The sequence below is a fragment of the Lynx rufus genome, unplaced genomic scaffold (assembly GCF_022079265.1).
Source record: "Lynx rufus isolate CCGP_SWC_20201006 ecotype Redwood Valley unplaced genomic scaffold, mLynRuf1.p SCAF_7, whole genome shotgun sequence".
Taxonomy (NCBI): Eukaryota; Metazoa; Chordata; class Mammalia; order Carnivora; family Felidae; genus Lynx; species Lynx rufus.
The window spans coordinates 17,751,604-17,774,190 of NW_025814889.1; the positions used below are offsets into that span (position 1 = coordinate 17,751,604).

At 37.2% G+C, this 22,587-nt stretch overlaps 1 protein-coding gene across 1 annotated transcript in view; it reads left to right on the forward strand.

Annotated features, from left to right (window-relative positions):
• Window positions 1-22,587, forward strand: part of MALRD1 (MAM and LDL receptor class A domain containing 1) — a 794,572-nt gene that overhangs the window by 160,468 nt on the left and 611,517 nt on the right. The window contains exon 16 of the mRNA XM_047066301.1: window positions 22,057-22,209. Coding sequence (XP_046922257.1) covers window positions 22,057-22,209 — 153 coding nt within the window. The remainder of the gene's footprint in view (window positions 1-22,056; window positions 22,210-22,587) is intronic.

Sequence of the window (22,587 nt, forward strand, 5' to 3'; positions counted from 1 at the left end):
TATAATTGAATAGCTAAGTGAACATAAATGGGGGGTTCCAAACAGAAGAAATGGTCTGTGGTAAGGCATTGAAATGAGTGAGAAGGACAGTAGTCTTGATTTATTAAGGAAACTGTGATAATAGAGTTCGTTTAAGCATAAATGCAAGAGAAGCACAGAGATTGTTGAATATTAGCTTAACCATGGTAAGGATTATTATACTTAAACAATAGGAAATCCATTTAAGGATTTTTATTCAGTTTCATGATCAAGTTTGAATTTTAAAAGTCTTTAAGTGTTTATACTTTGGCTGCAGTGTGTAGAATGAATTGAAGGGGAGAGTATGGAAATAATGGTTTCAGTTAGGAGGGTTTTAAAGGAAGGGTAAGAGATTATCAGGAACAAAAGTGACATGTAGAGATATGTCATAATAAAAATTTATTAAGTAGAATAAAGAAACACTTTGCTGAGTTTTGGGAGAAAGGGAAAAGGGATGTTGTAAGTAATACTCTTTAGTTTTTGTCTTGAATTAAAAATGTAGAGTGGGGGGAGCAGGATTTAGGGAGGAGATCATTATTTTCTGTTGTTTGGAGTTCTAACAAGAGAACACTCCGTTAGAGAAGTAATTTTTGGATTTATTGACAGAAAGTAATTGAAGCTTTGATACTATGCTGGGTTTACTTGGGAGAGAGTATTGAGAAAGATCCAGTGTTTTTAACCACAGTTTTGGCATGGTGGCACCACTTGAAGTTTTCCATTCTGGCTGAAGTATGAAACATGAAGTATCCTCTCTTCAGAGGAGAGTGATAATTAAGGTAAATATAAATAAGGAAGTATAAAGGTTCAAATACCAAACCCTAAGGAGAAACTCACAATCAGGGGAATATGAGGAAAGATAAACCTTTGAAAAAATTAGGAGTGAATGGACTATTAAGTAGGATTGTATTGGGGTACCAACGAAATGGTCTAACTCTCTAATAAAACCAAGAATTTTGGGGAAAATGAGAAAGGAAAAAAAAATTCATACTGGAAAAAGGAAAGTCGTTAGTGCTCATAACAGTGCCTGCTATGTGCCAGGCATGATCTGAGATCCCGTAGTAAGCAAATGGGCAGAGATCCCCCTGCTCTTAGAGCTTGCTTCCTAATTGGGGAGGTACTGAAACTATAATAAATGAGTAAATTACACATTATTTTTGAAGGGCATATGTGCCAAAGAGAAAAACAAGGCGGAGTAAGGGTAATGGGGCAATGATGTGGTGGTTGGCAAAAGACTTTGCAATTTTAAGTAGGGTGGTTATAGTAGGTCTCAATGACAAAGTGATTTAAAGCAAAGACTGGAAAAGGTAAGGAAATAAGCCCTGAGGATATTTTAGGTAAAAGTGTGTCAGACACAAAGAAGGAATTGAGACAGAAACATACTTGGTGAGTCGGAGCAATAGCAAGGGGACCAATGTGATGGAAGAGAGTGTTTATGGGGAGAAAAAGTGGGATATGAGGTGAAAGGAATAAGAAGCCCATCTAGAGCTGTGGTTCGCATTCTTGGCTTCTTTTGAAAAGCTACCTGGAGAACTTCTAAAGCTCTGGATGCCATAACCAATTAAATTACAACGACTGGGAGGTGGTACCCAGGCATTTGTCAGTTTTAAAGCTCCCCATGTGATTTTAATATGCAACCAAGGGGGTGCCTGGGAGCTCAGCTGGTTGAGCTCCTGACTCTTGATCTCAGTTCAGGTCTGGATCTCAGGCCCCATGGTGGGCTCCATGCTGGGTGTGGCGCCTACTTAAAAAAAGAAAAAAAGCAACCAAGGTTCACAGTCATTCACCTAAGGCCTTACAGGTCATTGTAAGGACACTGGCTTTTAAATGAATGAGATGGGGAGGTACCGGAACATTTTGAACAGAGGATTTATTTACAGGATCTGACTTAACAGAATTACTATGCTTGCTGTAGGGGAAACAGGAGAGCATTAATGTGCATCAAAGACCACCAATAAAATACCTATTACAAAGTTGGGTTTATTGATACTTGGTAAACAAGGAAAATGGCTTCCCTTGGGGATCTGTGGAACACTCAGCAAGGAAGCGTTGCGAGGAACTTGTAATAGCATTTGAGCTTTTGTCGCACGATTTGCGGGAGGGTGCAAGAGAGCTGGAATTCACTCTGGATTGGATGTTTACAAAACCAGGATAATTCTATGATTGTGTGTCTAAATAAATTTTATATGGAAAGTGAGAGAAATGAAACAGTAAAGATCCAACAGTTACTCATGTTAGCCGGGAGAGTGGGATATTTACACAGTTTTTGAGTTGGCACAGTGATCCTTTTGCCTGTGCTCCAATATGATTATACAGTGGTCCTCTTTTTGTCTGTTTTTTTCTTATTCGACATGATGTCCTTGAGGTTCATGGTATGTGACAATCATGTTCAACAGAAGAGCACGGTAGCCCTGCTGTTATTGCCAGGCCAGCTTCTGGTAACACCGAGATCTAGCTGACATGGCCAGGAAAGCTGACAACTAATGACCATCAGGGGCAAGGTTAGGAGCAAGAAGACCAAACAGGAGGATATTCTAAAATTGAAGACAGATATGATGGTGACTTGAACCAGCATGATGCAGTGGAGGTGGCGGGAAATGGGAAGATTCAGGATGGATTCTGCAACAGAAGAAAAAGGATTTCTTGATTGGATGTGGGGGAAGAGCAAGAGAGTGGGGTTAAGGTGTCCAACCAAGGTCTTTGCCTGTAGAAACTTAGAAGGGCGATGTTGTCATTTCTGACCTGGGAAAACTACAAGAATAACTAGTTTGAAGGAAAAGCTCAGGAGCTTAATCCTGGTTGTATTACATTTGAAATGTCAATTAGATACTCAGGTAAAGATGTCTAATAGAGAATTAGACATATGAATCTGGAGTTCAAGGGAGAGGTTCAGGCTGGAGATATAAATTGGTGAGACATCAGCATATAGATGGAATTTAAATCCTGACCCTAGAATTCTCTGAAGTAATGAATGTAAAAGATCTAAAGGTCTAGAAGCAAGGGTGAAAGGAAGAACCAGCAGAGAAGATGAAGAAAGTAACAACTAGGGAGGGAGGAGGGAAATTCAGAGGATTTACTCTCTTGGAAGCCAAGTATGCACAGTGTTTCAAGAAGCTGGAAAACATGGTTAACTGTCACCTGTTGCTGATCAAGGTGAGGACTGAGAATTGACTTGGGATAATATGTGATGAGGTCATTGTGGCTCTCGATATGAGGCGTATAGCCTGATGGGAAGGGGCTCAGGAGAAAACTGGAGAAGAGAACAACTTTCATGAGTTTCTTTCTAAGACTTTAGGAAGGAAAATTGAGAAATAAAGTGGGTGGTGTTCAATGAAATGGGGTCAAGAGAGTTTAACAGCATGTTTCTATGGGCTTATGGGGAAGATAGAATAGGGAGAGATAGTGTGTGACATGAGAGAAGGGAGGATTTTCTGGAGAGATGCAGTTAGGTAGCCAACAGAGGATGTCATCTAGCGCATGAGAAGAAAATGGCCTCATCTAGGAATCCAAACAGTTTATCTGTGGTAACAGAGGAAAGATGGAGCATATAAGGATAGACACTGGAATGTGGGGAGGAGTGGTGATGATAATTGTGGAAATTTTGCTTTGGAACCTGGGAATAATGAGGAAGTAGAAGCTTCTTGGGTAATACTAAGGACTCTGATAATAAAAAAAGAAGAGCACATTTTTTCACTCACTGGATGAATGACTCCCAGTTTGGACTACTAAACCCCTAGGGTCCTTCAGGAAAGAGGAGTCAATAGGCTACTGCAAATATTTCAAAAAAGGTAAGTGAGAATTGTACACTTCTCCATCTTATTTTTTCCAGTTTTATTGAGAAATAGTTGACATACATCACTGTATGAGGCTTAAGGTACACATTATAGCATTTTCCTTTCTCTAGCTTACCTTGTTGTAAGAATACAGTATATAATTCAAACTATGTATTAATTGACTGTTTATGTTATTTGTAAGGCTTCCAGTCAATGGTAGGCTATTAGGTTTTTAGAGACTTGAAATTTATATGCAGATTTTCAGATGTGTGCGGGATCAGCACCTCTAATCCCTGTTTTGTTCAGGGACAGCTGTATATACCAAAAGTTCCCTATCCATTCATGTATCGATGGACACTTAGGCTGTTTCTCCATTTTGACTATTATAAATAATGCTGCTATTTATAGGGAAGTGCATTTATCTTTTCTAGTTAGTGTTTTCAGTTCCTTTGGATATATTCCCAGAAATTGAATTGCTGGATTGTATCTAGTTCTATTTTTAATTTTTTGAGGAACATTCATTCTCTTTTCCACAGTGGCTGCACCAATTTACAATCCTGCCGACAGTGCACAGGGTTCTCTTTTCTCTGCATCCAAGCCAGCATTTGTCATCTTTTGTCTTTCTGATGATGGCCATTCTAACAGGTGTGAGATGATATCTCATTGTGGTTTTAGTTTGCATTTCCCTAAAGACTAGTGATGTTGAACATCTTTTCATGTGTCTATTGGCCATTTGTAGATCTTTTTTTGGAAGATATCTTTTAAGTTCTTTGCTCATTTTTAAATTGGGTTATTTGTTTTTCTGCTGTTGAGCTATGTGCATTATTTATGTGGTTTGGATGTTAAGCCCTTATCACATGTATGGTTTGTAAATATTTTTCCCCATTCTGTAGGTTGTCTTTTCACTTTGTTGAAGGGTTTCTCAGGTGTGTAGAGCTTTTTAGTTTGATATAGTCCTACTGACTTATTTTTTATTTTTTGCTTATCCTTTAAGTGTGATTTCTAAAATATCATCACCAAAACCAATGTCAAGGACCTTTTTTCTTTTGTTTTTCTTGGGAGTTTTATGGTTCCAGGTCTCACATTTAAGCCTTTATTTAGTGTTGAGTTAGTTTTTGTGACGGATGTGAGATATGGGTCCACTGTCATTCTTTTACGTGTAAATGTCCAGTTGGCCCATCATTATTTGTTGAAGAGACAGTTCTTCATTGAGCATTCTTGGCTTCCTTGTCAAATATTAGTTGACTGTATTGCTTGGGTTTATTTCCCTCTCCTTATTCCATTGGTCTCTTTGTCTATTTCTATGCCAATACCATACTGTTTTGGTGATTATGGCTTTATAGTATATCTTAAAATCAGGAAGTATGATGCCTCCTGCTTTTTTCTTTCTCAGGATTTCTTTGCCTATTGGGGGTCTTTATTGGTTCCACATAAATTTTAGGAACATTTTTTCTACTTTTGTAAAAAAAAAAAAGTGCACTAGAATCTTGATAGTGATTACATTGACTCTATAGATGGCATTTGGTAGTACTGACATTTTAATAATTTTCTTCTAATCCCCAGACATGGGATATCTTTCCATTTATTTGTGTCTTCTTCAATCGCTTTCATCATAGTCTCAGTTTTAAAGGTAGAGATTTTTCACTTCCTTAGTGAAACTTATTGTTTTAATGCATTTGTAAATGGGATTAATTTTTTATATCCTTTTCAGAAAATTTATTGTTAGAATATAGAAACACTACTGATGTTTGTATGCTAAATTTGTATCCTGCTACATCACTGAGTTTTTTAGTTAGTTCTAATAGTTTTTTGGTTGCATTTTTAGGATTTTCTCTGTATAGAATCATGTCATCTGCAAAAAGAGGCTATTTTACTTCTACCTTTTGAATTCTCATGCCTTTTCTGTTTGTTGATTGTTTGCTCTGGCTAGGACTTTTAGTACTGTATTGAATAGGAGTGGTGAGAGTAGGCACCTTATCTTGTTCTTGTTTTTACAGGAAAACTTTTCAACCTTTCACATTGAGTGTGATGTTAGCTGTGTACTTGGTATATATGGCCTTTTTTATATTGAGATATGTTACTTCCATGCCTAATTTGTGAACTGTTTTTATCATGAATGACTGTTGAATTTTGTCAAATACTTTTTTTATATCTATAGAGATGACCATATGATTTTTTTTCTTTCATTCTATTAATGCAACATACCACATTGATTCATTTCCATATTCTAAACCTTCCTTTCATCCAAGGGATAAATCCCACTTGATCATGGTGAATGATCCTTTTAATACGCTGTTAAATTTGGTTTGCTGATATTTTGTTGAGAATGTTTGCATCTCTAATCATCAGGGGTATTGGCCTATAATTTTCTTTTCTAGTAGGGTTCTCATCTGGCTTTGAGTATCAAGATAGTGCTGACCCATAAGGTTTATTTGGGAGTATTCTCTGCTTTTTGATTTTTTGGAAAAGTTGGAGAAAATTGATGGGTTAATTCACCAGTGAAGCCATCTGGTTGTAAGCTTTTCTTCATTGGGAGATTTTTTAATTATTGATTCAATCTCCTTACTAGTAATTAGTCGAGACAGTTTTCCTATTTCTTTCCAATTCCATTTTAGTAAATTGTGTGTTTCAAAGAATTTTTCCATTTCTTCTCAGTTGTCCAGTTTGTTGGTACATAGTAACCCTTATAATTTTTTGTACTTTTGTGGTATCCATTGTAATGTCTCCTTCGTAATTTTATAATTTGGGTCCCCCCCCACTTCTTTTAAACTTGTTAAAAGTTTGTCAGTTTTGTTAATCTTTTTTTTTTATTAAAAAATTGTTTTTAAAGTTTATATATTTTTGAGACGCAGAGACAGAGTGCAAGTAAGGGAGAGGAAGAGAGAGAGGGAGACACAGTATCTGAACCAGGCTCCAGACTCTGAGCTGTCAGCACAGAGCCCAACACAGGGCTTGAACTCACAGACTGTGAGATCATGACCTGAGCTGAAGTCAGATGCTTAACCAACTGAGCCACCCAGGTGCCCCAATTTTGTTAATCTTTTTAAAGAACCAACTCATTTTGGTTAATTTTTAAAATTGTTTTTCATTTCTCCATCTTTTTCTGCTTTAATTTTTATTATTTCCTTTTCTTCTCCTAACCTTTGGCTCAGTTTATTTTCTTTTTCTAATTTCTTAAGGATAGAGTTAGGTTATTTATGTGGGATTTTTCTTCTTAATATTATGAACTTTCCTCTTAGAACTGCTTTTGCTCCATCCTTTAATTTCTTTTATGTTTCCATTTTCATTTGACTCAAAGTACTATTATTTCCCCTTTAATTTCTTCTTTGATTCATTGGTTGTTCAGGAATGTGTATTTAATTTCTGTGTATTCATGAATTTTCTAGTTTTCCGTATTTTTGATTTCTTTCATACCATCATGGTCAGAGGAGGTATTTGGTATGATTTCAGTCACATTGAATTTGCTAGGATCTGTTTTATGGCCTAACATATAGTTCATGCTAGAAATGTTCCATGCACACTTGAGCGAATTCTGCTGTTGTTGCATAGAATGTTATGTATAGGCCTATTGGGTACATTCAGTCTCTAGTGTTGCGCAAATCTATTAACTTATTCATTCTCTGGATGATCTGTCCATTGTTGAGAGTGGGGTATTAAAGTCTTCAACTGTTATTGTATTGATGTTTATTTCTCTTTTTACCTCTGTTAGTTTTTGCTTTATTTATTATGATGCTTTGATGTTGGGTCCGTAAATATCTACAATTTTTATATCTGTTGATTTTTTCCATTCCAAAAATTATTTTTGGGTTGCTTTATAGATGCATTGTTCCATGCTTTGTATATCCCTGTTTGCTTTTGTGTTTTAATGTCTTTTGATAATAGTATGCTTTGTCTTCTTTGTCATGTTTATCTGTGTAGTTGGTTCAGGGTTTTTTCTGTGGTTTTCATGAGGCTTACATAAAACATCATAAAATTATAAACCCTACTTTAAGCTTATAACAACTTTCCTTCATAAAAATCCTTAAATTATCACTTCTGTTCTTTTCCCCCTAATATTTATGTAATTTCTGATACAATTCACATATTTTTTATATGTGTAACTAATAACAATTACAGTAGTTATGGTATTTTTACTACATTTGTTTTAACTTTTACATGAGAGTTGTAAGTGAATTACTCACTATCATCACCATCTTACAGAATCTAACTTTGACTCTGTATTTACCATTACCAGTGAGTGAGTTTTATGCTTTCTTTTTATATTTTTATGAAGTTTATGTTATTTTACTTTGACTCAAATAATTCTCTTAGTCTTTCTTATAAGGCAGGTCCAGTGGTAATGAACTCCCTCATCTTTTGTTTGAGAAAGTATTTCTTCTTCATTTATAAAGGATAGTTTTGCTGGGTATAGAATTCTTGGTTATATTCTTCAATATTTTGAATATGGCATCCCATTCTATCCTGGCCTTAAAAGTCTCTCTTGAGAAATCAGCTTATCATCTTATGGAGGTTACCATATATGTATCTTTTCTCTCTTTTTTTTTTTCTTACTGCTTTTAAAATTCTTTCCTTGGCTTTGGAAATTTAATTATAATGTGTCTTGGTGTAGCCCTCCTCAGGTTCAGTGTATTTCTGGTACTTTGGAAATCGTGGATCTGGATGTCCATTTTCTTTCCCAGGCTTGGGAAATTTTCAGTCACTATTGCTTTAAATTTACTTTCCATCCCTGTATCATTCTTTTCTTCTGGAATTCCCATTGAGTCTATGAGTCCCATAGGCTTACTTTAGTCTTTGTTATCATTTTGTTATTGTTGTTGTTGTTTCTCTGACTGGATAATTTCCTATGTCTTATTCTTTAAGTCACTAATTCTTTCTTCTGCATTGTATTTTTGAAACTTTGTATTGTATTTTGAAACATTGTATTTTGAAACTGTTTTGTTTATGCATTGTTTTCCTAACTTCATTTAATTGTCTATGTACTCTTATGGTTATCTAAACTTAAGATAATTATGAGAAATCTTTTCTGATAATTCATAGATCTCTATTTTCTTTGAGTCAGTTTTGGAACTTTATATGTTTCCTGTGATGGTTTTTTTATTGTTGATTTCTTACGTTGGTATCTACACATTTGAATAATTGGGACTCTCTTCCAGATTTTCCAGATTTGCTTTGGCAGACACAGATCTTCAGTAGTCAGCTCTGTTTGGATTTCTAGGCCTGTGACTTTGGACACGTGTGGAATGCTATTACGGTCTATTTTTTGACAAGGCAACTGTCTGAGTTGTAAGGTTGGCTGTGGGGAAGGAGTTGTGCTACCGTCTGAGAACAGTTAGATAGGACTACTGTCTTGGTTTTCTAGACAAGTGAGTCTTTGGATGGTCTCACCAGTTGTCTGGATTTTCTGGTCAGGCTAACTAGATGGTCTGTAATGGGTACTATATTTAGTAGTAGATAGAGCTGTGAGTTAATTTCCCTTCATGAGCAGGATAGTAGGACAGGATACAGGATCTGTATAGCTCATTTGGGGAGGCCTGAATCAATGCTAGAGTGCACACTGAATTTCTTGGTCATGTAAGGCCAACAGTTTTCTCTGGAAATGGAGAAAGCCATAGGCTGTTCTCTCTTTTAAAGTGCAACTGGAAGCAGGGATTTTGGATGGACTATGTGGCAGTTCCCCATGTGCTCTGGTTAGGTTCCCCAGTCACACAGGCTGAAGGCTATATGAGCAATGATTTGGGCCTATGAATTTGTTTCTCTGCCCAGGAGCATTGGGAAAAGCACCTCTAAAGGCAGTAAAGCTCTTTGCTTGTTGTCTTAACTTGAGCTAACCTATGCCCCAAGTTCCCTGGCCAAGTAGAGTCATTGTCTTTGCTCTGCTGACTATTGGCTCTGTCTGTCTGTCTCTTAGCTGTAGCATTGCCAGCTTTATATGGTTCCAGATATTTTCACCAGCCCTTTTGATCAGCTGGGGCTGGAAGACACTATCTACAGTGGTGGGGCTGTCTCAACTCCCTTTTCTGGATGGGAGAGTGGAGGGTTGCTCCAGGCTTCTCTGCTTTTCTCAGTCTTTTCAGTCAGCAGGGGTCAGGAACTACCCTCAATATTGGCTTTGAATTAATCCCCCTGCCTAGGTATAGCAGGCCACCCCTTTACACCTGGTGCTGGCTTTGCTCTGCTTTGCTCTTGACTCTGCCTTTCTGCTTATTGGTTTAAGCATTGTTGGTTACATAGCTTTCAGGTGTCTTTCCAGCCCTTCTGGTCAGGTGGGGCCTGGGAGCCACAGTGGGTATGGCTATGTTTCAGATCACTTGCTTGGGTAGGATTGGGAGGAGCCACTCCTGGCTTCACTCACATTTTCTAGAAACAAGCTTTCCTTTTGAAACCATGGGCCACGAAGAACCCTCAGCCTTGGCTGTGTGTTGTAGTAGGGGAATTCTTCATACGCTGTACTGGCTTTGCTCTGGGAGCTATCAGCTCCATCCACCTCCCTCTTGGTTGGAGTATTGTGGAGCTGTAAAGCTTCCATGTATTCTTGCCAGACACACTGGCCAGATGGAGCCAGGAGACACTGTCCCTGGTGGCAGGGGACGGGGGGATATGACTCCTCGCTTGGGCACGGACAAGCCAGGATCTAGGGTCAGCAACACTCCTTGTGTGAGTACCCAAATCAGGCAGATCTGCCCTTCAGTGAGTTCTCTGGTCAGAGTATGTCCCCAACTTGTTTCTAGTGATGATGATCAAAGCTACTGGTTGGGGTTACTACTTCGATTACTACTTTATTTGGGGTGCTGTATCAGAAACTACATCTGCCAAGATCTGTATGCTGGTTGTTTCAAGCTACCCTGCCTTCACTGTCACTGTCAGATTCCTGTGGGAGAACCCCACGGTTTCCCCTGCAATTCTAATGAGGCAAGGCTAGAGTAGGGGCTGTCAGGAAGTGATCCACAACGCAAGGGGGTGATTGGCCCCCTGTGTCCTTTTTTCCCATTGGAGGAATGGAGGCTCTGGGAAGACTTCTTCATGGGTTATTGATCTTGTCTGGGAGAGGGGCAAAGCCATCAGTGTGTAGTCTCTTCTCTTAACCATTGAGTGTAGTCTGTCTTATCTCTGTGGTGCAGGGGATGTTTCATCCCCGTGTTCTGGGATTTTCTCTTCTTCATGAGTAGTTAGTTGTTGTTTTTGTGAGGAAGAGTGAAGTCAGGAATGGCCTATGTCACCATCTTGGTGATGTCACTACCTCTCAAATTTTTAGGCTAGCAAGAACCTGCATTTATTTTCTTTGGGTTATATGTGTGCGTGTGAGTGTGTGTGTGTGCATATGCATGTGCTATAAATATATATTTAGAAATAAATGTAACTTAACTCAGGCTCATCATCCCTAAGGGTCACCATATTTACATTTCGATTGTGAAATTTCATTAATGAGTACATTTTAATAATAGTCATTACTATAGTTAAACTTTTTAGAAGAGTGTTAGTGCTCTGGTAATGTGGGATGGGTTGTTATTGACTTACTAGATGTACTCGATAGGGCAGAAGTGATGACCAAGATTTTGTTACAGAGGTGAAGAATCAAGTTGGGAAGCACTAAATAGGAACAATGCTGTGATCTACCAGAACGTAAGCCAGTAGGGGATACAGAAGTTTATAGTTTTTTATCTCCAGTCCCTATTTTAAGGCCTAGAATGTACTTGATATTCAGTAAGTAATTGTGATGCTGTCAGAGTTTATATGCTCGCATTTCTGGGTAGCCACCAAGCACTGGAATTGGAGTGGCTACAAAAGAGATAAGAAACTATAAGTGCCTGTGATGTGGCTCATGAACATACAGTTCTTTTATTTGCTTTATTGTTCATCAGACATTGTTTGAGTCCTTATTTAATTCCCTCGACTAGATTAGAATTATCATGAAGTAATAGGGAGTCTCTGTCATCAGGGAGATATATAGGAGAAGTGTAAGTGAAATAAAAATTGTACACATTTGGTATGCACATTGTCTCATGTGACACAGAGGACTTACTAGTTAGGAACCAAGTAGAGAAGAGTAGATTTGGGAACTGAGAGGAGAATAACATGTGAATCAGAAACCTATTATGGTTGTAGACAGAAACTCTTCTTAGAAGAGTAACAGAATGGATGAACTCTGTGGTTTTAAGAGGGTTGCAATGACTTTCGTGCCCAACAAGACATGTGAGTAGTGGTCAGGACATCAGGAGCCCCCTTCTAGACTTGTGCCTCTCCTTGACTGATCCACCTAATTCTACATTTTTTTCCTGCCTCAGTTCACTGCTTTCCTAAAAGACTACATGAACTCAGCTTTAAGATTACTGATGTGGCATCCTTTCCTTCTCATTCCCCGTCCACTACTGTTTTAGTTTTTTGATTACTTTTTCAAACTACTCAGTCTTTTTTATGTGGGGATTTAGTGAGGATATGATCTCTTATTGCTAATGTTTAAAACCTAATAATCATATGTACTATTTGGGGACTTATTTATTATGATAGTGTGCTAGATTATGCATGTAGCATGATTCCAGAAAAACTTAGAAATTAATATTTAAATTCTTGCTCAAAAGACCACTTTGAGTTTCTATTATAATGAGAATATTCTTGTGTTTAGTTTTTAGTTTCAAAGAAAAAGCTAACTTTAAGGTTTGGTCATGACTTTTTTCAGTTGATCAAATACATGCACACAACCATTTTAGAAGGCACTGTGTTTGCTGCTGGTATTTGGGGCATCAGTTTCCTTCCAGAAAAACATGTTAGCAAGAGATGAAAGCTTTGAAATGACATTAATGTTGTTAATGCCCCTATTCATCTTTCAACCTGCAACGGCAGACACTTATACTTCCAATCTCTCTGAATTCTGTGATCATTTAGAGACAAATGCTCTCCTAAAGGATGTATTGATTAGGTTGGCTTACACAGATATCTTCACATATCATAAGGTCAACTGATTAGTAACCTTAGTTATGTTGGCAAAACTCCTTAGCCGTGTAACATAACCTAATAAAGTTATAGCAGCAGGGGTTTGAGACCATGAGGGCTATATTATAGTTCTGCTTTACTATAGTTTAATCTCTGGTCACTGTGATTTCTCTCATATGCAAAATCTGTTCACCATCTCCCACGATTTCCAAGGATCTCACCCCATTAGAGCCATAGTAAAAAGGTCTAAATGTTCAATTAAATGTAGTGAGTTCGGAGGTCTAGAAATCATCACTTAAGTATCTACTCGGGTTTAGATGTGGTACAGCTTCTTGGCATCATACCTTCCATCTGTTGAGCTGTGAAATTAAGGATGTAAGTGATCTGCATCCAACATTCTTAACATGCAGTCATAAGACAGGCATCAGGACAACACCTGACATTTTAGTTCAAAAAAGAGAAGGAGAGAATGGAAGGTAAACAAGGCACTGGTTCAAAGCAGTTTTGAAATTTCACCTGGGAAAATTTTAGCTGCAGTTCCTTGATTTGGTTGCAAGATCTGGCTTCTTTTTTCCACATCTGGACTACTGGTTTCTCCCTCTGATTCATTTTTCACACACACACACACACACACACACACACACACACACACACACACACACAATACTTATGTATTATTTATATATATAATATTTATGCATATTTATATATATATATATAATTTAACATCTAATTTAATGTAATGTGTGTTGAGAAATGTGAAAGGTCTGACATTTACCCTTCTTACAAGCTAGCCTGCCATAGTTTCATGGATGCTGGCAGAATGGGTGAGACTCCTGGGTCAGAGACAAAGGGTATAGTACTACTTATGGTATAACACAGCATAAACATCCTGTTTGCCTTGGTTCCTCTTGCTCCCTGAGTCCCAGGAGCAACACAGAGGGGCCCAGGTGGATGAACTGGGTTTTGCATCACAGCTAAGAAAGCCTGAGTTTATAGAACCCAAATCTTTTATATTGTGATTCAAGCAAATGTGTCTGACCTTTGTTTTAGGGGAAGACATTTTCCTTACTATATTATACAAGATAATAATTTTCTCTCTGTTATAGACAGAGTCACTACCTCTGTTTTTCATAACTGTTTGCTATTTAAATATCCTTAAAAAGATGGCCTGGAACAAAGGGGCAGTTCATGACAGTTTGTAAGACATGCAGAAACATAAGAGACCCATTGTGAATTGTGTCCCAAGAGTGTCTCTGTTGGTCAAATTATAGAAGACCCTTAAAACCATATGTAGGATAATGTTATTAATCATTTTCATTTCAAGTTCAGTATTTTGAATGCCAAATGTTATTGTTATTTATGCATTGGTTCTCCTTTAAACTATTTCATTACTTCTGTTTATTTATATAGACATCTTTTTTATTTCATGGCAATTTTGTAAATATTTGCTTACTATTTTATGTTTTAAACAACTGATGAATATTAACTATTGATGACATCTGTAGTTCAATTATTTTAACATCATAACTCTGAACATATAACCATTTGAATGCATGAAAAGCCTGAAACTCAAAGAAATACTGTTAGTAGAGAACATGTTCTAAAATAGTATATATAGTATGAATGCTTTTGAAGTTTATAATAACCTCAGCTTAATCGAATAAAGTACAACCTCAATGAACTTAAGCCAGTGTACTGGAATACTCAATTAACTTTTGTCCTCCTTCATGCAACTTTCAGGAGGGTCATGTAATCTAGAGAGACAAAAAAAAAAAAAAAAAAGACCTAAACAAAGACAGTTAATCTATTGGACTTACAGTTATTACAGACATGCCTCAGAGATGTTGTGGGTGCAGTTCCAGACCACTGCTGTGAAACAAGTATCACAATAAAGCAAATCAAATTAATGCTTTGGTTTTCCAGCACATATAAAAGTTATGTTTATACTTTATTGTAGTCCATTAAGTGTGCAGTAGCATTATGTCTAAAATAACAATGTACATACCTTAATTAAATAAATGCTTTATTGCTAAAAAAATTGCTACCATCTGAGCTTTCAAGGAGTCTTTCTGCTGGTGGAAGGTCTTACCTCTGTGTTGACGGTGATTGATCATGTGGTAGTAGGTGAAGGTTAGAGTGGCTATGACAATTTGTTAAAACAAGACAACAGTGAAATTCGCTGCATTACTTGGCTCTTCCTTTCACGAACAGTTTCTCCGTAGCATGTGATGCTGTTTGATAGCATTTTACCCCCAGTAGAACCTCTTTCAAAATTGGAATCCGTCCTCTCAAACCCTGCTGCTGCTTTATCAACTAAGTTTGTGCAGTAGTTGAAATCCTTCGTTGTCATTTCAGCAATCTTCACAGCAGATTCTCCATGAGTAGGAGTAAGTTATGTCTCAAGAAACCATTTTCTTTGCTCATCCATAAGAAGCAACTACTCATCCATTAAAGTTTCATCAGAGATTGCAGCACTTCAGTCCCATCTTCAGGCTCCATGTCTAATTCTAGCTGTCCTGCTGTTTCCGCCCATCTGTAGTCACTTCCTCCACTTAAGTCTTGAACCCCTCAAAGCCATCCACGAGGACTGGAATCAACTTCTTTCAAACCCCTGTTAATGTTGATATTTTGGTCTCTTCTCATGAATCACAAATGTTCTTAATGGCATCTAGCATGGTCAGTGCTTTCTAGAAGGCTTTCAATTTATTTTGCCCAGATCCATCCCAGGAATCATTATATATGGCAGCTAGAGATTTATGAAATGTATTTCTTAAATAATAAGCCTTGAAAGTTGAAATGACTACTTGATCTGCAGGCTGCAGAATGGGTGTTGTAATAGCAGGCATGAAAACAACATTCATCTCATTGTATGTGTCCATCAGAGCCCTGGGATGACTGGAGGCGTTGTCACGGAGTAGCCATATTTTGAATGGAATCTTTTATTTTTGAGCAGTAGGTTCAACAGTGGGCTTAAAATATTCAGAAAACCATGTTGTAAATAGTTGCATGGTCATCTAGGCTTTGTAGTTTCATTTCTAGAGCACAGGCAGAGTAGATTTAGCAGAGTTCTTAAGGGTCCTAGGATTTTCAGAATGGTAACTGAGCATTGCCTTCCATGTACAGTCACCAGCTGCATTAGCCCCTGACTAGAGAGTCGGTCTGTTCTTTGAAGCTTTAAAGCCAGGCATTGACTTCTCCTTTCTAGCTATGAAAGTCCATAAGCATCTTCTTCTACTATAAAGCTGTTTCATCTACATTGAAAATACACTATTTATTTTTTTAAAGTTTATTTATTTTGAGAGAGCGAGGGTGAGTGTGGGGAGAGGCAGAGAGAGAGGAAGAGAGAGAGAATCCCAAGCAGGCTGTGTGTTGTCAGCACAGAGCCCTACATGTGGCTCGACCTCATGAATCCTGTGCTCATGACCTGAGCCGAAATTAAGAGTTGGAAGCTTAGCCGGCTGAGCCACCAGGCATCCCAGAAAGTCCCCTGTTTCATGTAGCTCGCTTCATTGATCATCTTAGCTACATCTTCTGGATAACCTGCTGCAGTTTCTACATCAGCACCTTTCGCTTCACCTTGAACTTTTATATGATGTAAATGGCTTCTTTCCTTCAACCTCATGAACCAACCTCTGCTAGCTTTAACCTCATCTTCATCTTCGTCATCTCTCTCAGCCTTCATAGAATTGGAGAGAGTTAGGACCTTGCCCTGGATGAGGCTTTGGCTTCAGGGAATGCTGTGGCTGGTTTGATCTTCTCTCCAGACCACTCCAACTTTCTCCACATCAGCAATAAAGCTGCTTCGCTTTTTTCACCATTTGTGTGTTCCCTGGCAGCACTTTTAATTTCCTTCAAGAACTTCTCCTTTGCATCCACATCTTCGTTAACGGTTTGTCTCAAAAGGCCAAAATTTTTTGCCTATCTCAGCTTCTGACATCTTCCTCACTAAATTTAATCGTTTCTAACTTCTGACCTAAAGTAAGAGACGTGTGGCTGTTCCTTTTGCTTGAACACTTAGAGGCCATTGTAGAGTTAGTAATTGGCCTCATGTCAGTATTTTGTGTCTCAGGCAATAGGGAGGCCAAAAGAGAAGGAGAGAGATGGGAGAATGGCCGGTCGGTGAAGCAGCCAGCACAGACACATTTATTAAGTTTACCATCTTGTATGGGCATAGCTGATGGTGCTCCAAAACAATTAAAATAGTAACATCAAAGATAACTGATTCCAGATCATGGTAACAAATATAATTGATGAGTTTGAAATACTGTGAGAATTACTAGAATATGACACAGAGACATGAAGTGAGCAAATGCTGTTGGAAAAATGGATTCAGTGGACTTAATCACTGTAGGCCACAAGCCTTCAGTTTGTTAAAAAAATGCAATATTTATGAGGCATAATAAAATAAGGTATGCCTTTAGTATTATATAGTTTAAAGTCTACTTCCAGAGCGTGTCCTGTGATTATACATGTTTAGATTTTATATGATCTTGCATGAAAACACATAGCACAGGGCATGGCCTGTAACAGTTCTAAAATTGTTAGCTATCATTATTATCACTTTTTTTTAACTACAAGAAGCAGCATACTTTTTTAAAAGCACAGGCTTTGACATTAGGTCTGGGTTGGAATTTCGTCCGTAATAATGAGCACTGAGAAATTATATGTTATTCCCCTTTCAACCTTATATTTCTCATCTCTAAAATGGGGAAAATAATATCTTCTGTATTTCATGAGAGTTAGGTAAGATGTGACATTTGTAGTAAATGGATGTCCCCCACACTGCAGTTATGTCTTTACTGGTTTAGATCTCTCTGCAAACCACAGTTTGGCCTTCAGCTGGGCTTCAGGTTTAATTTTTATAATTAACCACTTACATGTTTAGCCATTTTCCCTTTTTCCCCTAAAATCTGAGAATTTTTTTGCTGATGTGACTAAAAACAGAGGGAGTTTGGGGTTCAAGTACATGACGTATCAGAACATATTTTTTCCTATAAATTTTTGTTTTGATTTTCTTTGTAGTACTTACATTAACTTATTAGGTAATTATTAATACTTTTTTTCAGAGCAGTTTTAGAGTCACAGAAAAAGTACAGAGTTTTCATGTATACCTCCCACCACCCCCCCCATTATGTGCACAGCTTCTCTGACTATCAGCCTTTCCCCCCAGAGTGGGGCATTTGTTACAAGTGAGGAACCTACACTGATGCATCATAATTACTCAAAGCCCGTAATTTATATTAGGGTCCACACCCTAATAGCTGTTGTACATTCTGTGGGTTTGGAAGAATAGAGAGTAAAATCCATCTGTCAGCATGGTATCATACAGAATATTTTCACTGCCGTAAAAATACTCTGTGCTCCGCCTTGTTAGCCCTCCCCCCACCTCCAACGTCTGGCAACCACTGTTCTTTTTACTGTCTTCACAGTTGGCCTTTTGAAAAATGTCATATAGTTGATTTATTTATTGGGGGGGGGCAAGAGAGAGAGAGAGAAGGAGAGAGAGAATCCTAAGCAGGCTCTACACTGTCAGCACAGAGCCCCACATGGGGCTCAATTTCACGAAACATGAGATCATGACCTGAGCCAAAATCAAGAGTTGGACGCTCAACCAACTGAGCCACCCAGGTGTCCCTCAGAATGTCATATAGTTGAAAGCCTACAGTATAGAGCCTTTTCAGATTGGTTTCTTTCACTTAGAAATATGCATTTAAGATTCCTTCGTGTCTTTTCATGGCTTGATAGCTCATTTTTTTATTTTTTTAAATAATTTTTTAAATGTTTATTTCTTTTTGAGAGAGAGAGAGAGAAAGAGAGAGAGACAGACAGACAAAGCACAAGCAGGGGGAGGGAGGGGCTGAGAGAGAGGGAGACACAGAATCTGAAGCAGGCTCCATCCAGGCTCTGAGCTATCAGCACAGAGCCCCATGCAGGGATTGAACCCATGAACCATGAGATCATGACCTGAGCTGAAGTTTGACGCTTAACAGACTGGCCCACCCAGGCACCCCACTAGCTCATTTTTTAGTGCTGAATAATATTCCACTGTCCAGATGTATGACAATTTATTTATCTATTCACCTATTGAGGGACATTTCTGTCGCTGGACATTTCTGTTGCTTTCAGGTTTTAGCAATTAGGAATAAAGCTGCTGTAAATATCCATGTGAAGGTTTTGTGTGGACATAAGTTTTCAGCTCCTTTGGGTAAGTATCAAGGAGGACTCTCGTATAAATTTTTAAGTCTTTGTGTGAGACCCAAATTATCAGCTCAGACGCTTTGTACCTTTCATGTTTATTTCTTACACATGACCGCTTTTAGGCATTATCCCAAACCATCAAAGAAGTTCCAGCAGTGATTCTGATATGAGACAGACTGATTCTGTATTTTTTTCCCTTCTGCAGGTTCCTTAACTCCTATATAAATTTATCTTCTTCTGTCTCAGTGAAAAGCTCTCAACACGACAGTGATAGTGTAGGATGATGGACCTGTTTGTCAGTCACCAAATAGCCTCTAATACCCTTTCCTCAGGGGCAGCTACTGTAATTATATTTAAATAACTAATAGAGGCAACAAAGATAGTTTTACTCAAAATAATTTAAATCTGCTTTAGAGTCACTAGCTTTTTTTACCCACAGCCATAGAAACAGACAACTAATTTTTAGAAACTTTATGTCAACAGGTATCCACTTATGAACGTACCAGCCCCTAGCACAAAGTTGGTACACAATAAACCCTGAGGTAGTGGTAACTATAAATGTTTGTGCAAATTATGTTGTTTCTGGTGATGAGGATAATTGAGAAAGTCGATAATGATGTTCCAAAAAAAGTGAACAATCCTTGAACCTCAGTTATTAAGACTTATCCAGGATATTATATTTCTAAGACAGAAAAAGACATATGTGGGCACCTGGGTGGTGCTGTTGGTTGAGCGTCCAACTTTGGCTCAGGTCGTGATGTTGAGGTTCATGAGTTCAAGCCCCACCTTGCTTGCCGCTTTCAGCGGGAAATTTGCTTCAGGTCCTCTGCCCCTTCTCTCTCTGCCCCTCCCCCACTTGCGTTCTCTCTTTCAAATATAAACAAACATTAAAAATAAGACATATATAATTTTTAAAGCCGTCCTAATAAATCTATATTTGGTTAACAGCTAACCAGATCAATTTCAGCTGATTATCACATTCTCTGATTAACTGAGGTGAGATTTTAAAATGTGTGTAGAAATCTAAATATTTAGGAACAAAATATATTAAACAGGCATATTTGAATTTAAACAACATAATCTGTTAAAAGTTGTCATCTTTGATGGACCTTATCTAAGAGAACTAGCAAATTGCTATAATGGTTTCTAAAATTTTACTCTCATTAGAACATTCATTTATTTCTACATCAGCATTTCTCTGGATACTAGTCAATAAGGCTCCCTTTCCAGGAAGCCATGTGCAATAGCTATTATACAGCAGCAATAACTTGTTTCCTTTCTATATTTGCATAACAAGAACTCCTGGATCCTTTTTTTTTTTTTTTTTTTTTGATTGTCTGAAATAGGAATCAAAAGCATTGCTTTCCCAGGGATTGAAATGGCAACATTTGAATACTGAACATTGAAATGGCAACATATTTTGAAACCACGGGAATCTATGTATATTATGGGTTATTTATTTGTTATGCATTTGCAAACAGAGATGGCTTTTAAAAATGCAAAGTCTTCAATATTCTTAACATTTATCCCTAACTTCTCGTAATTATCATGATTCTTTTTTTGCTCTTGAGCAGCATTTCATTTTGTTTCACCATAAATTTCTAAACTTTACTTGGGAGATCCTCATTCTAAATATAGCAGTAATTTGTTGATTTTTCTGGTTCCTAATATAATGAAATGGAGTTATTCCTTGCTTATTAAAGTTGATACAGTATTTAAAAAAGTATTTAATTTTAAAGGTATTTATTTTTATACATTCTCATTGACTTTTGGTCACATTTTGGGTCAGGAAACCTGACAGAAAGCAGGTATATTTTTGAAATCAGATATTTTACAGCAACTTAAGAAATAATATTGATTTATAGTATTTGTAAGTCATTTTATAATATTTTATGTTTATAATGTTACAATTCACCTCACCTTCCTCTCTGTGTAAGTATAGCATTTTCAAAATTGAAAATGATTTTTCACTAGGTTAAAATTCCCTTGTGAGTTTGAATTTTATAATCTTATTGAGTGATACACTTTATACTTTTATTCCCTAAGCTTCCTGCTTTCTACCTAAGTCTTTTTATAAAGGCACATCTATGCAGTTTAGTATTCTTTCCTTGGATAAAAATAACTAATGGCCAAGGATTCCAGTGCAAAATCATCAAATCTCATTTTGCATTGGGATATATAGTAATATCTGAATGTCCACACTGAACAAACCCAGATTGTGCCTTTTGGGTTTATCTTTTTTTCCAGTCTCACAACAATTAACAATTATTGTCAATAGTTGCAGAAAGAATATTAGATTTGGAGTGAAAATATCTGGATTTCAGACCATCTTACATCTTCATAATTATATGATCTTGGTTAAGTTAATAACTTTCCTGAACTTTCTTTTTTTCTTCTTTAAAACAACTGCAACAATAACACTTTCCTCTGGGCTATTGTGAAAGTTTGATCTATATAAAGCACTTGGTTCAGAGTCTATGACATAAGGTATCTGCTATATATCAGCCATAATTTGACACTATTATTATGACTTCCCAGTCCTTCTCTTTCTTTTTTTCTTATGGCTTTGTGGAAATTAACTGTTTTTTACATATTTACCTGAAAAGTGGGTCAAATTATTCTGCCCTGCACAAATTACGTAATGCATACAATGCTTTGGTAAATAATTCAGCTCTACAAAATTGCTGGTGAACATCATATTAAATATAATCTGGAATTCTTAAATACTAAAAATTTTTAAAGTGGTTACTTTTCATGTTTTAGTGTTTAATAATCTGTAGGAACAATTAAATCTTCCAGGTGATGTAATAGTGGCGGAGAAGTAACATGAGTATCAGGATAAATTAGGCAAACCTTGGCAAATCTATAATCAATATGGCTGACTAATGCTGTTTCCTTGAAAAAATATTTGGAAAAAAGTTTAATTTCTTGGTAATTCTGCTTTATCAATTTCCAGTATGAAAAGAACAACTCTGTTGTGTTTTAATTTTTTAGATCAGATAGGATCCTTTTTTTCCTCAAATGTGTCCTTTAAAGTATTTAGAGAAGTATAATAAGGTGATTTCAGTTGATCTCTATCCTTTCTAAAGCGTGTGAATACTTTGGAGAGCCACCCTAAGAGTCCCATTTTGTTCTTCAGGTTCCAAATGTGACTTTGAAGCAAATAGCTGTGGTTGGTTTGAAGCAATTAGTGGTGACCATTTTGACTGGATATGGAACTCTAGAAGGAACCTTTCAGCTGAATTTGAACGACAGGCTCCACCTTGGGATCATACTCACAGAACAGCTCAAGGTAAGACACAAGGAGAGGTTCTTAGTTACTACTTCCATTCACCCTTGGTCAGGTCTGAGAAGAGAAAGAGAAGCATTTAAAGTTCTGCGTTACTAAGACAAATTGTATGACATTTGAATATTGGCAATTATTCTTACGTTGTCAATATGAAATGACTCCTTTATGGGTGGTGGGGAGGGAGTCCAGTTCTCTTTTTGACTGAATTCACTGAAATTATTAACTTTTGTAGACATTTTCACCTAGATGTAGATACTAGTTTAGTATTTATAAGAGTAGATTTGACTCACAATCACTGTTATTGATTTTTAATTGTATAGTCTTAATTTTTGTCAGGTGTAGAATTCAGTGTAGGGTTAAAAGGCAGGTGTTTCAACTCAG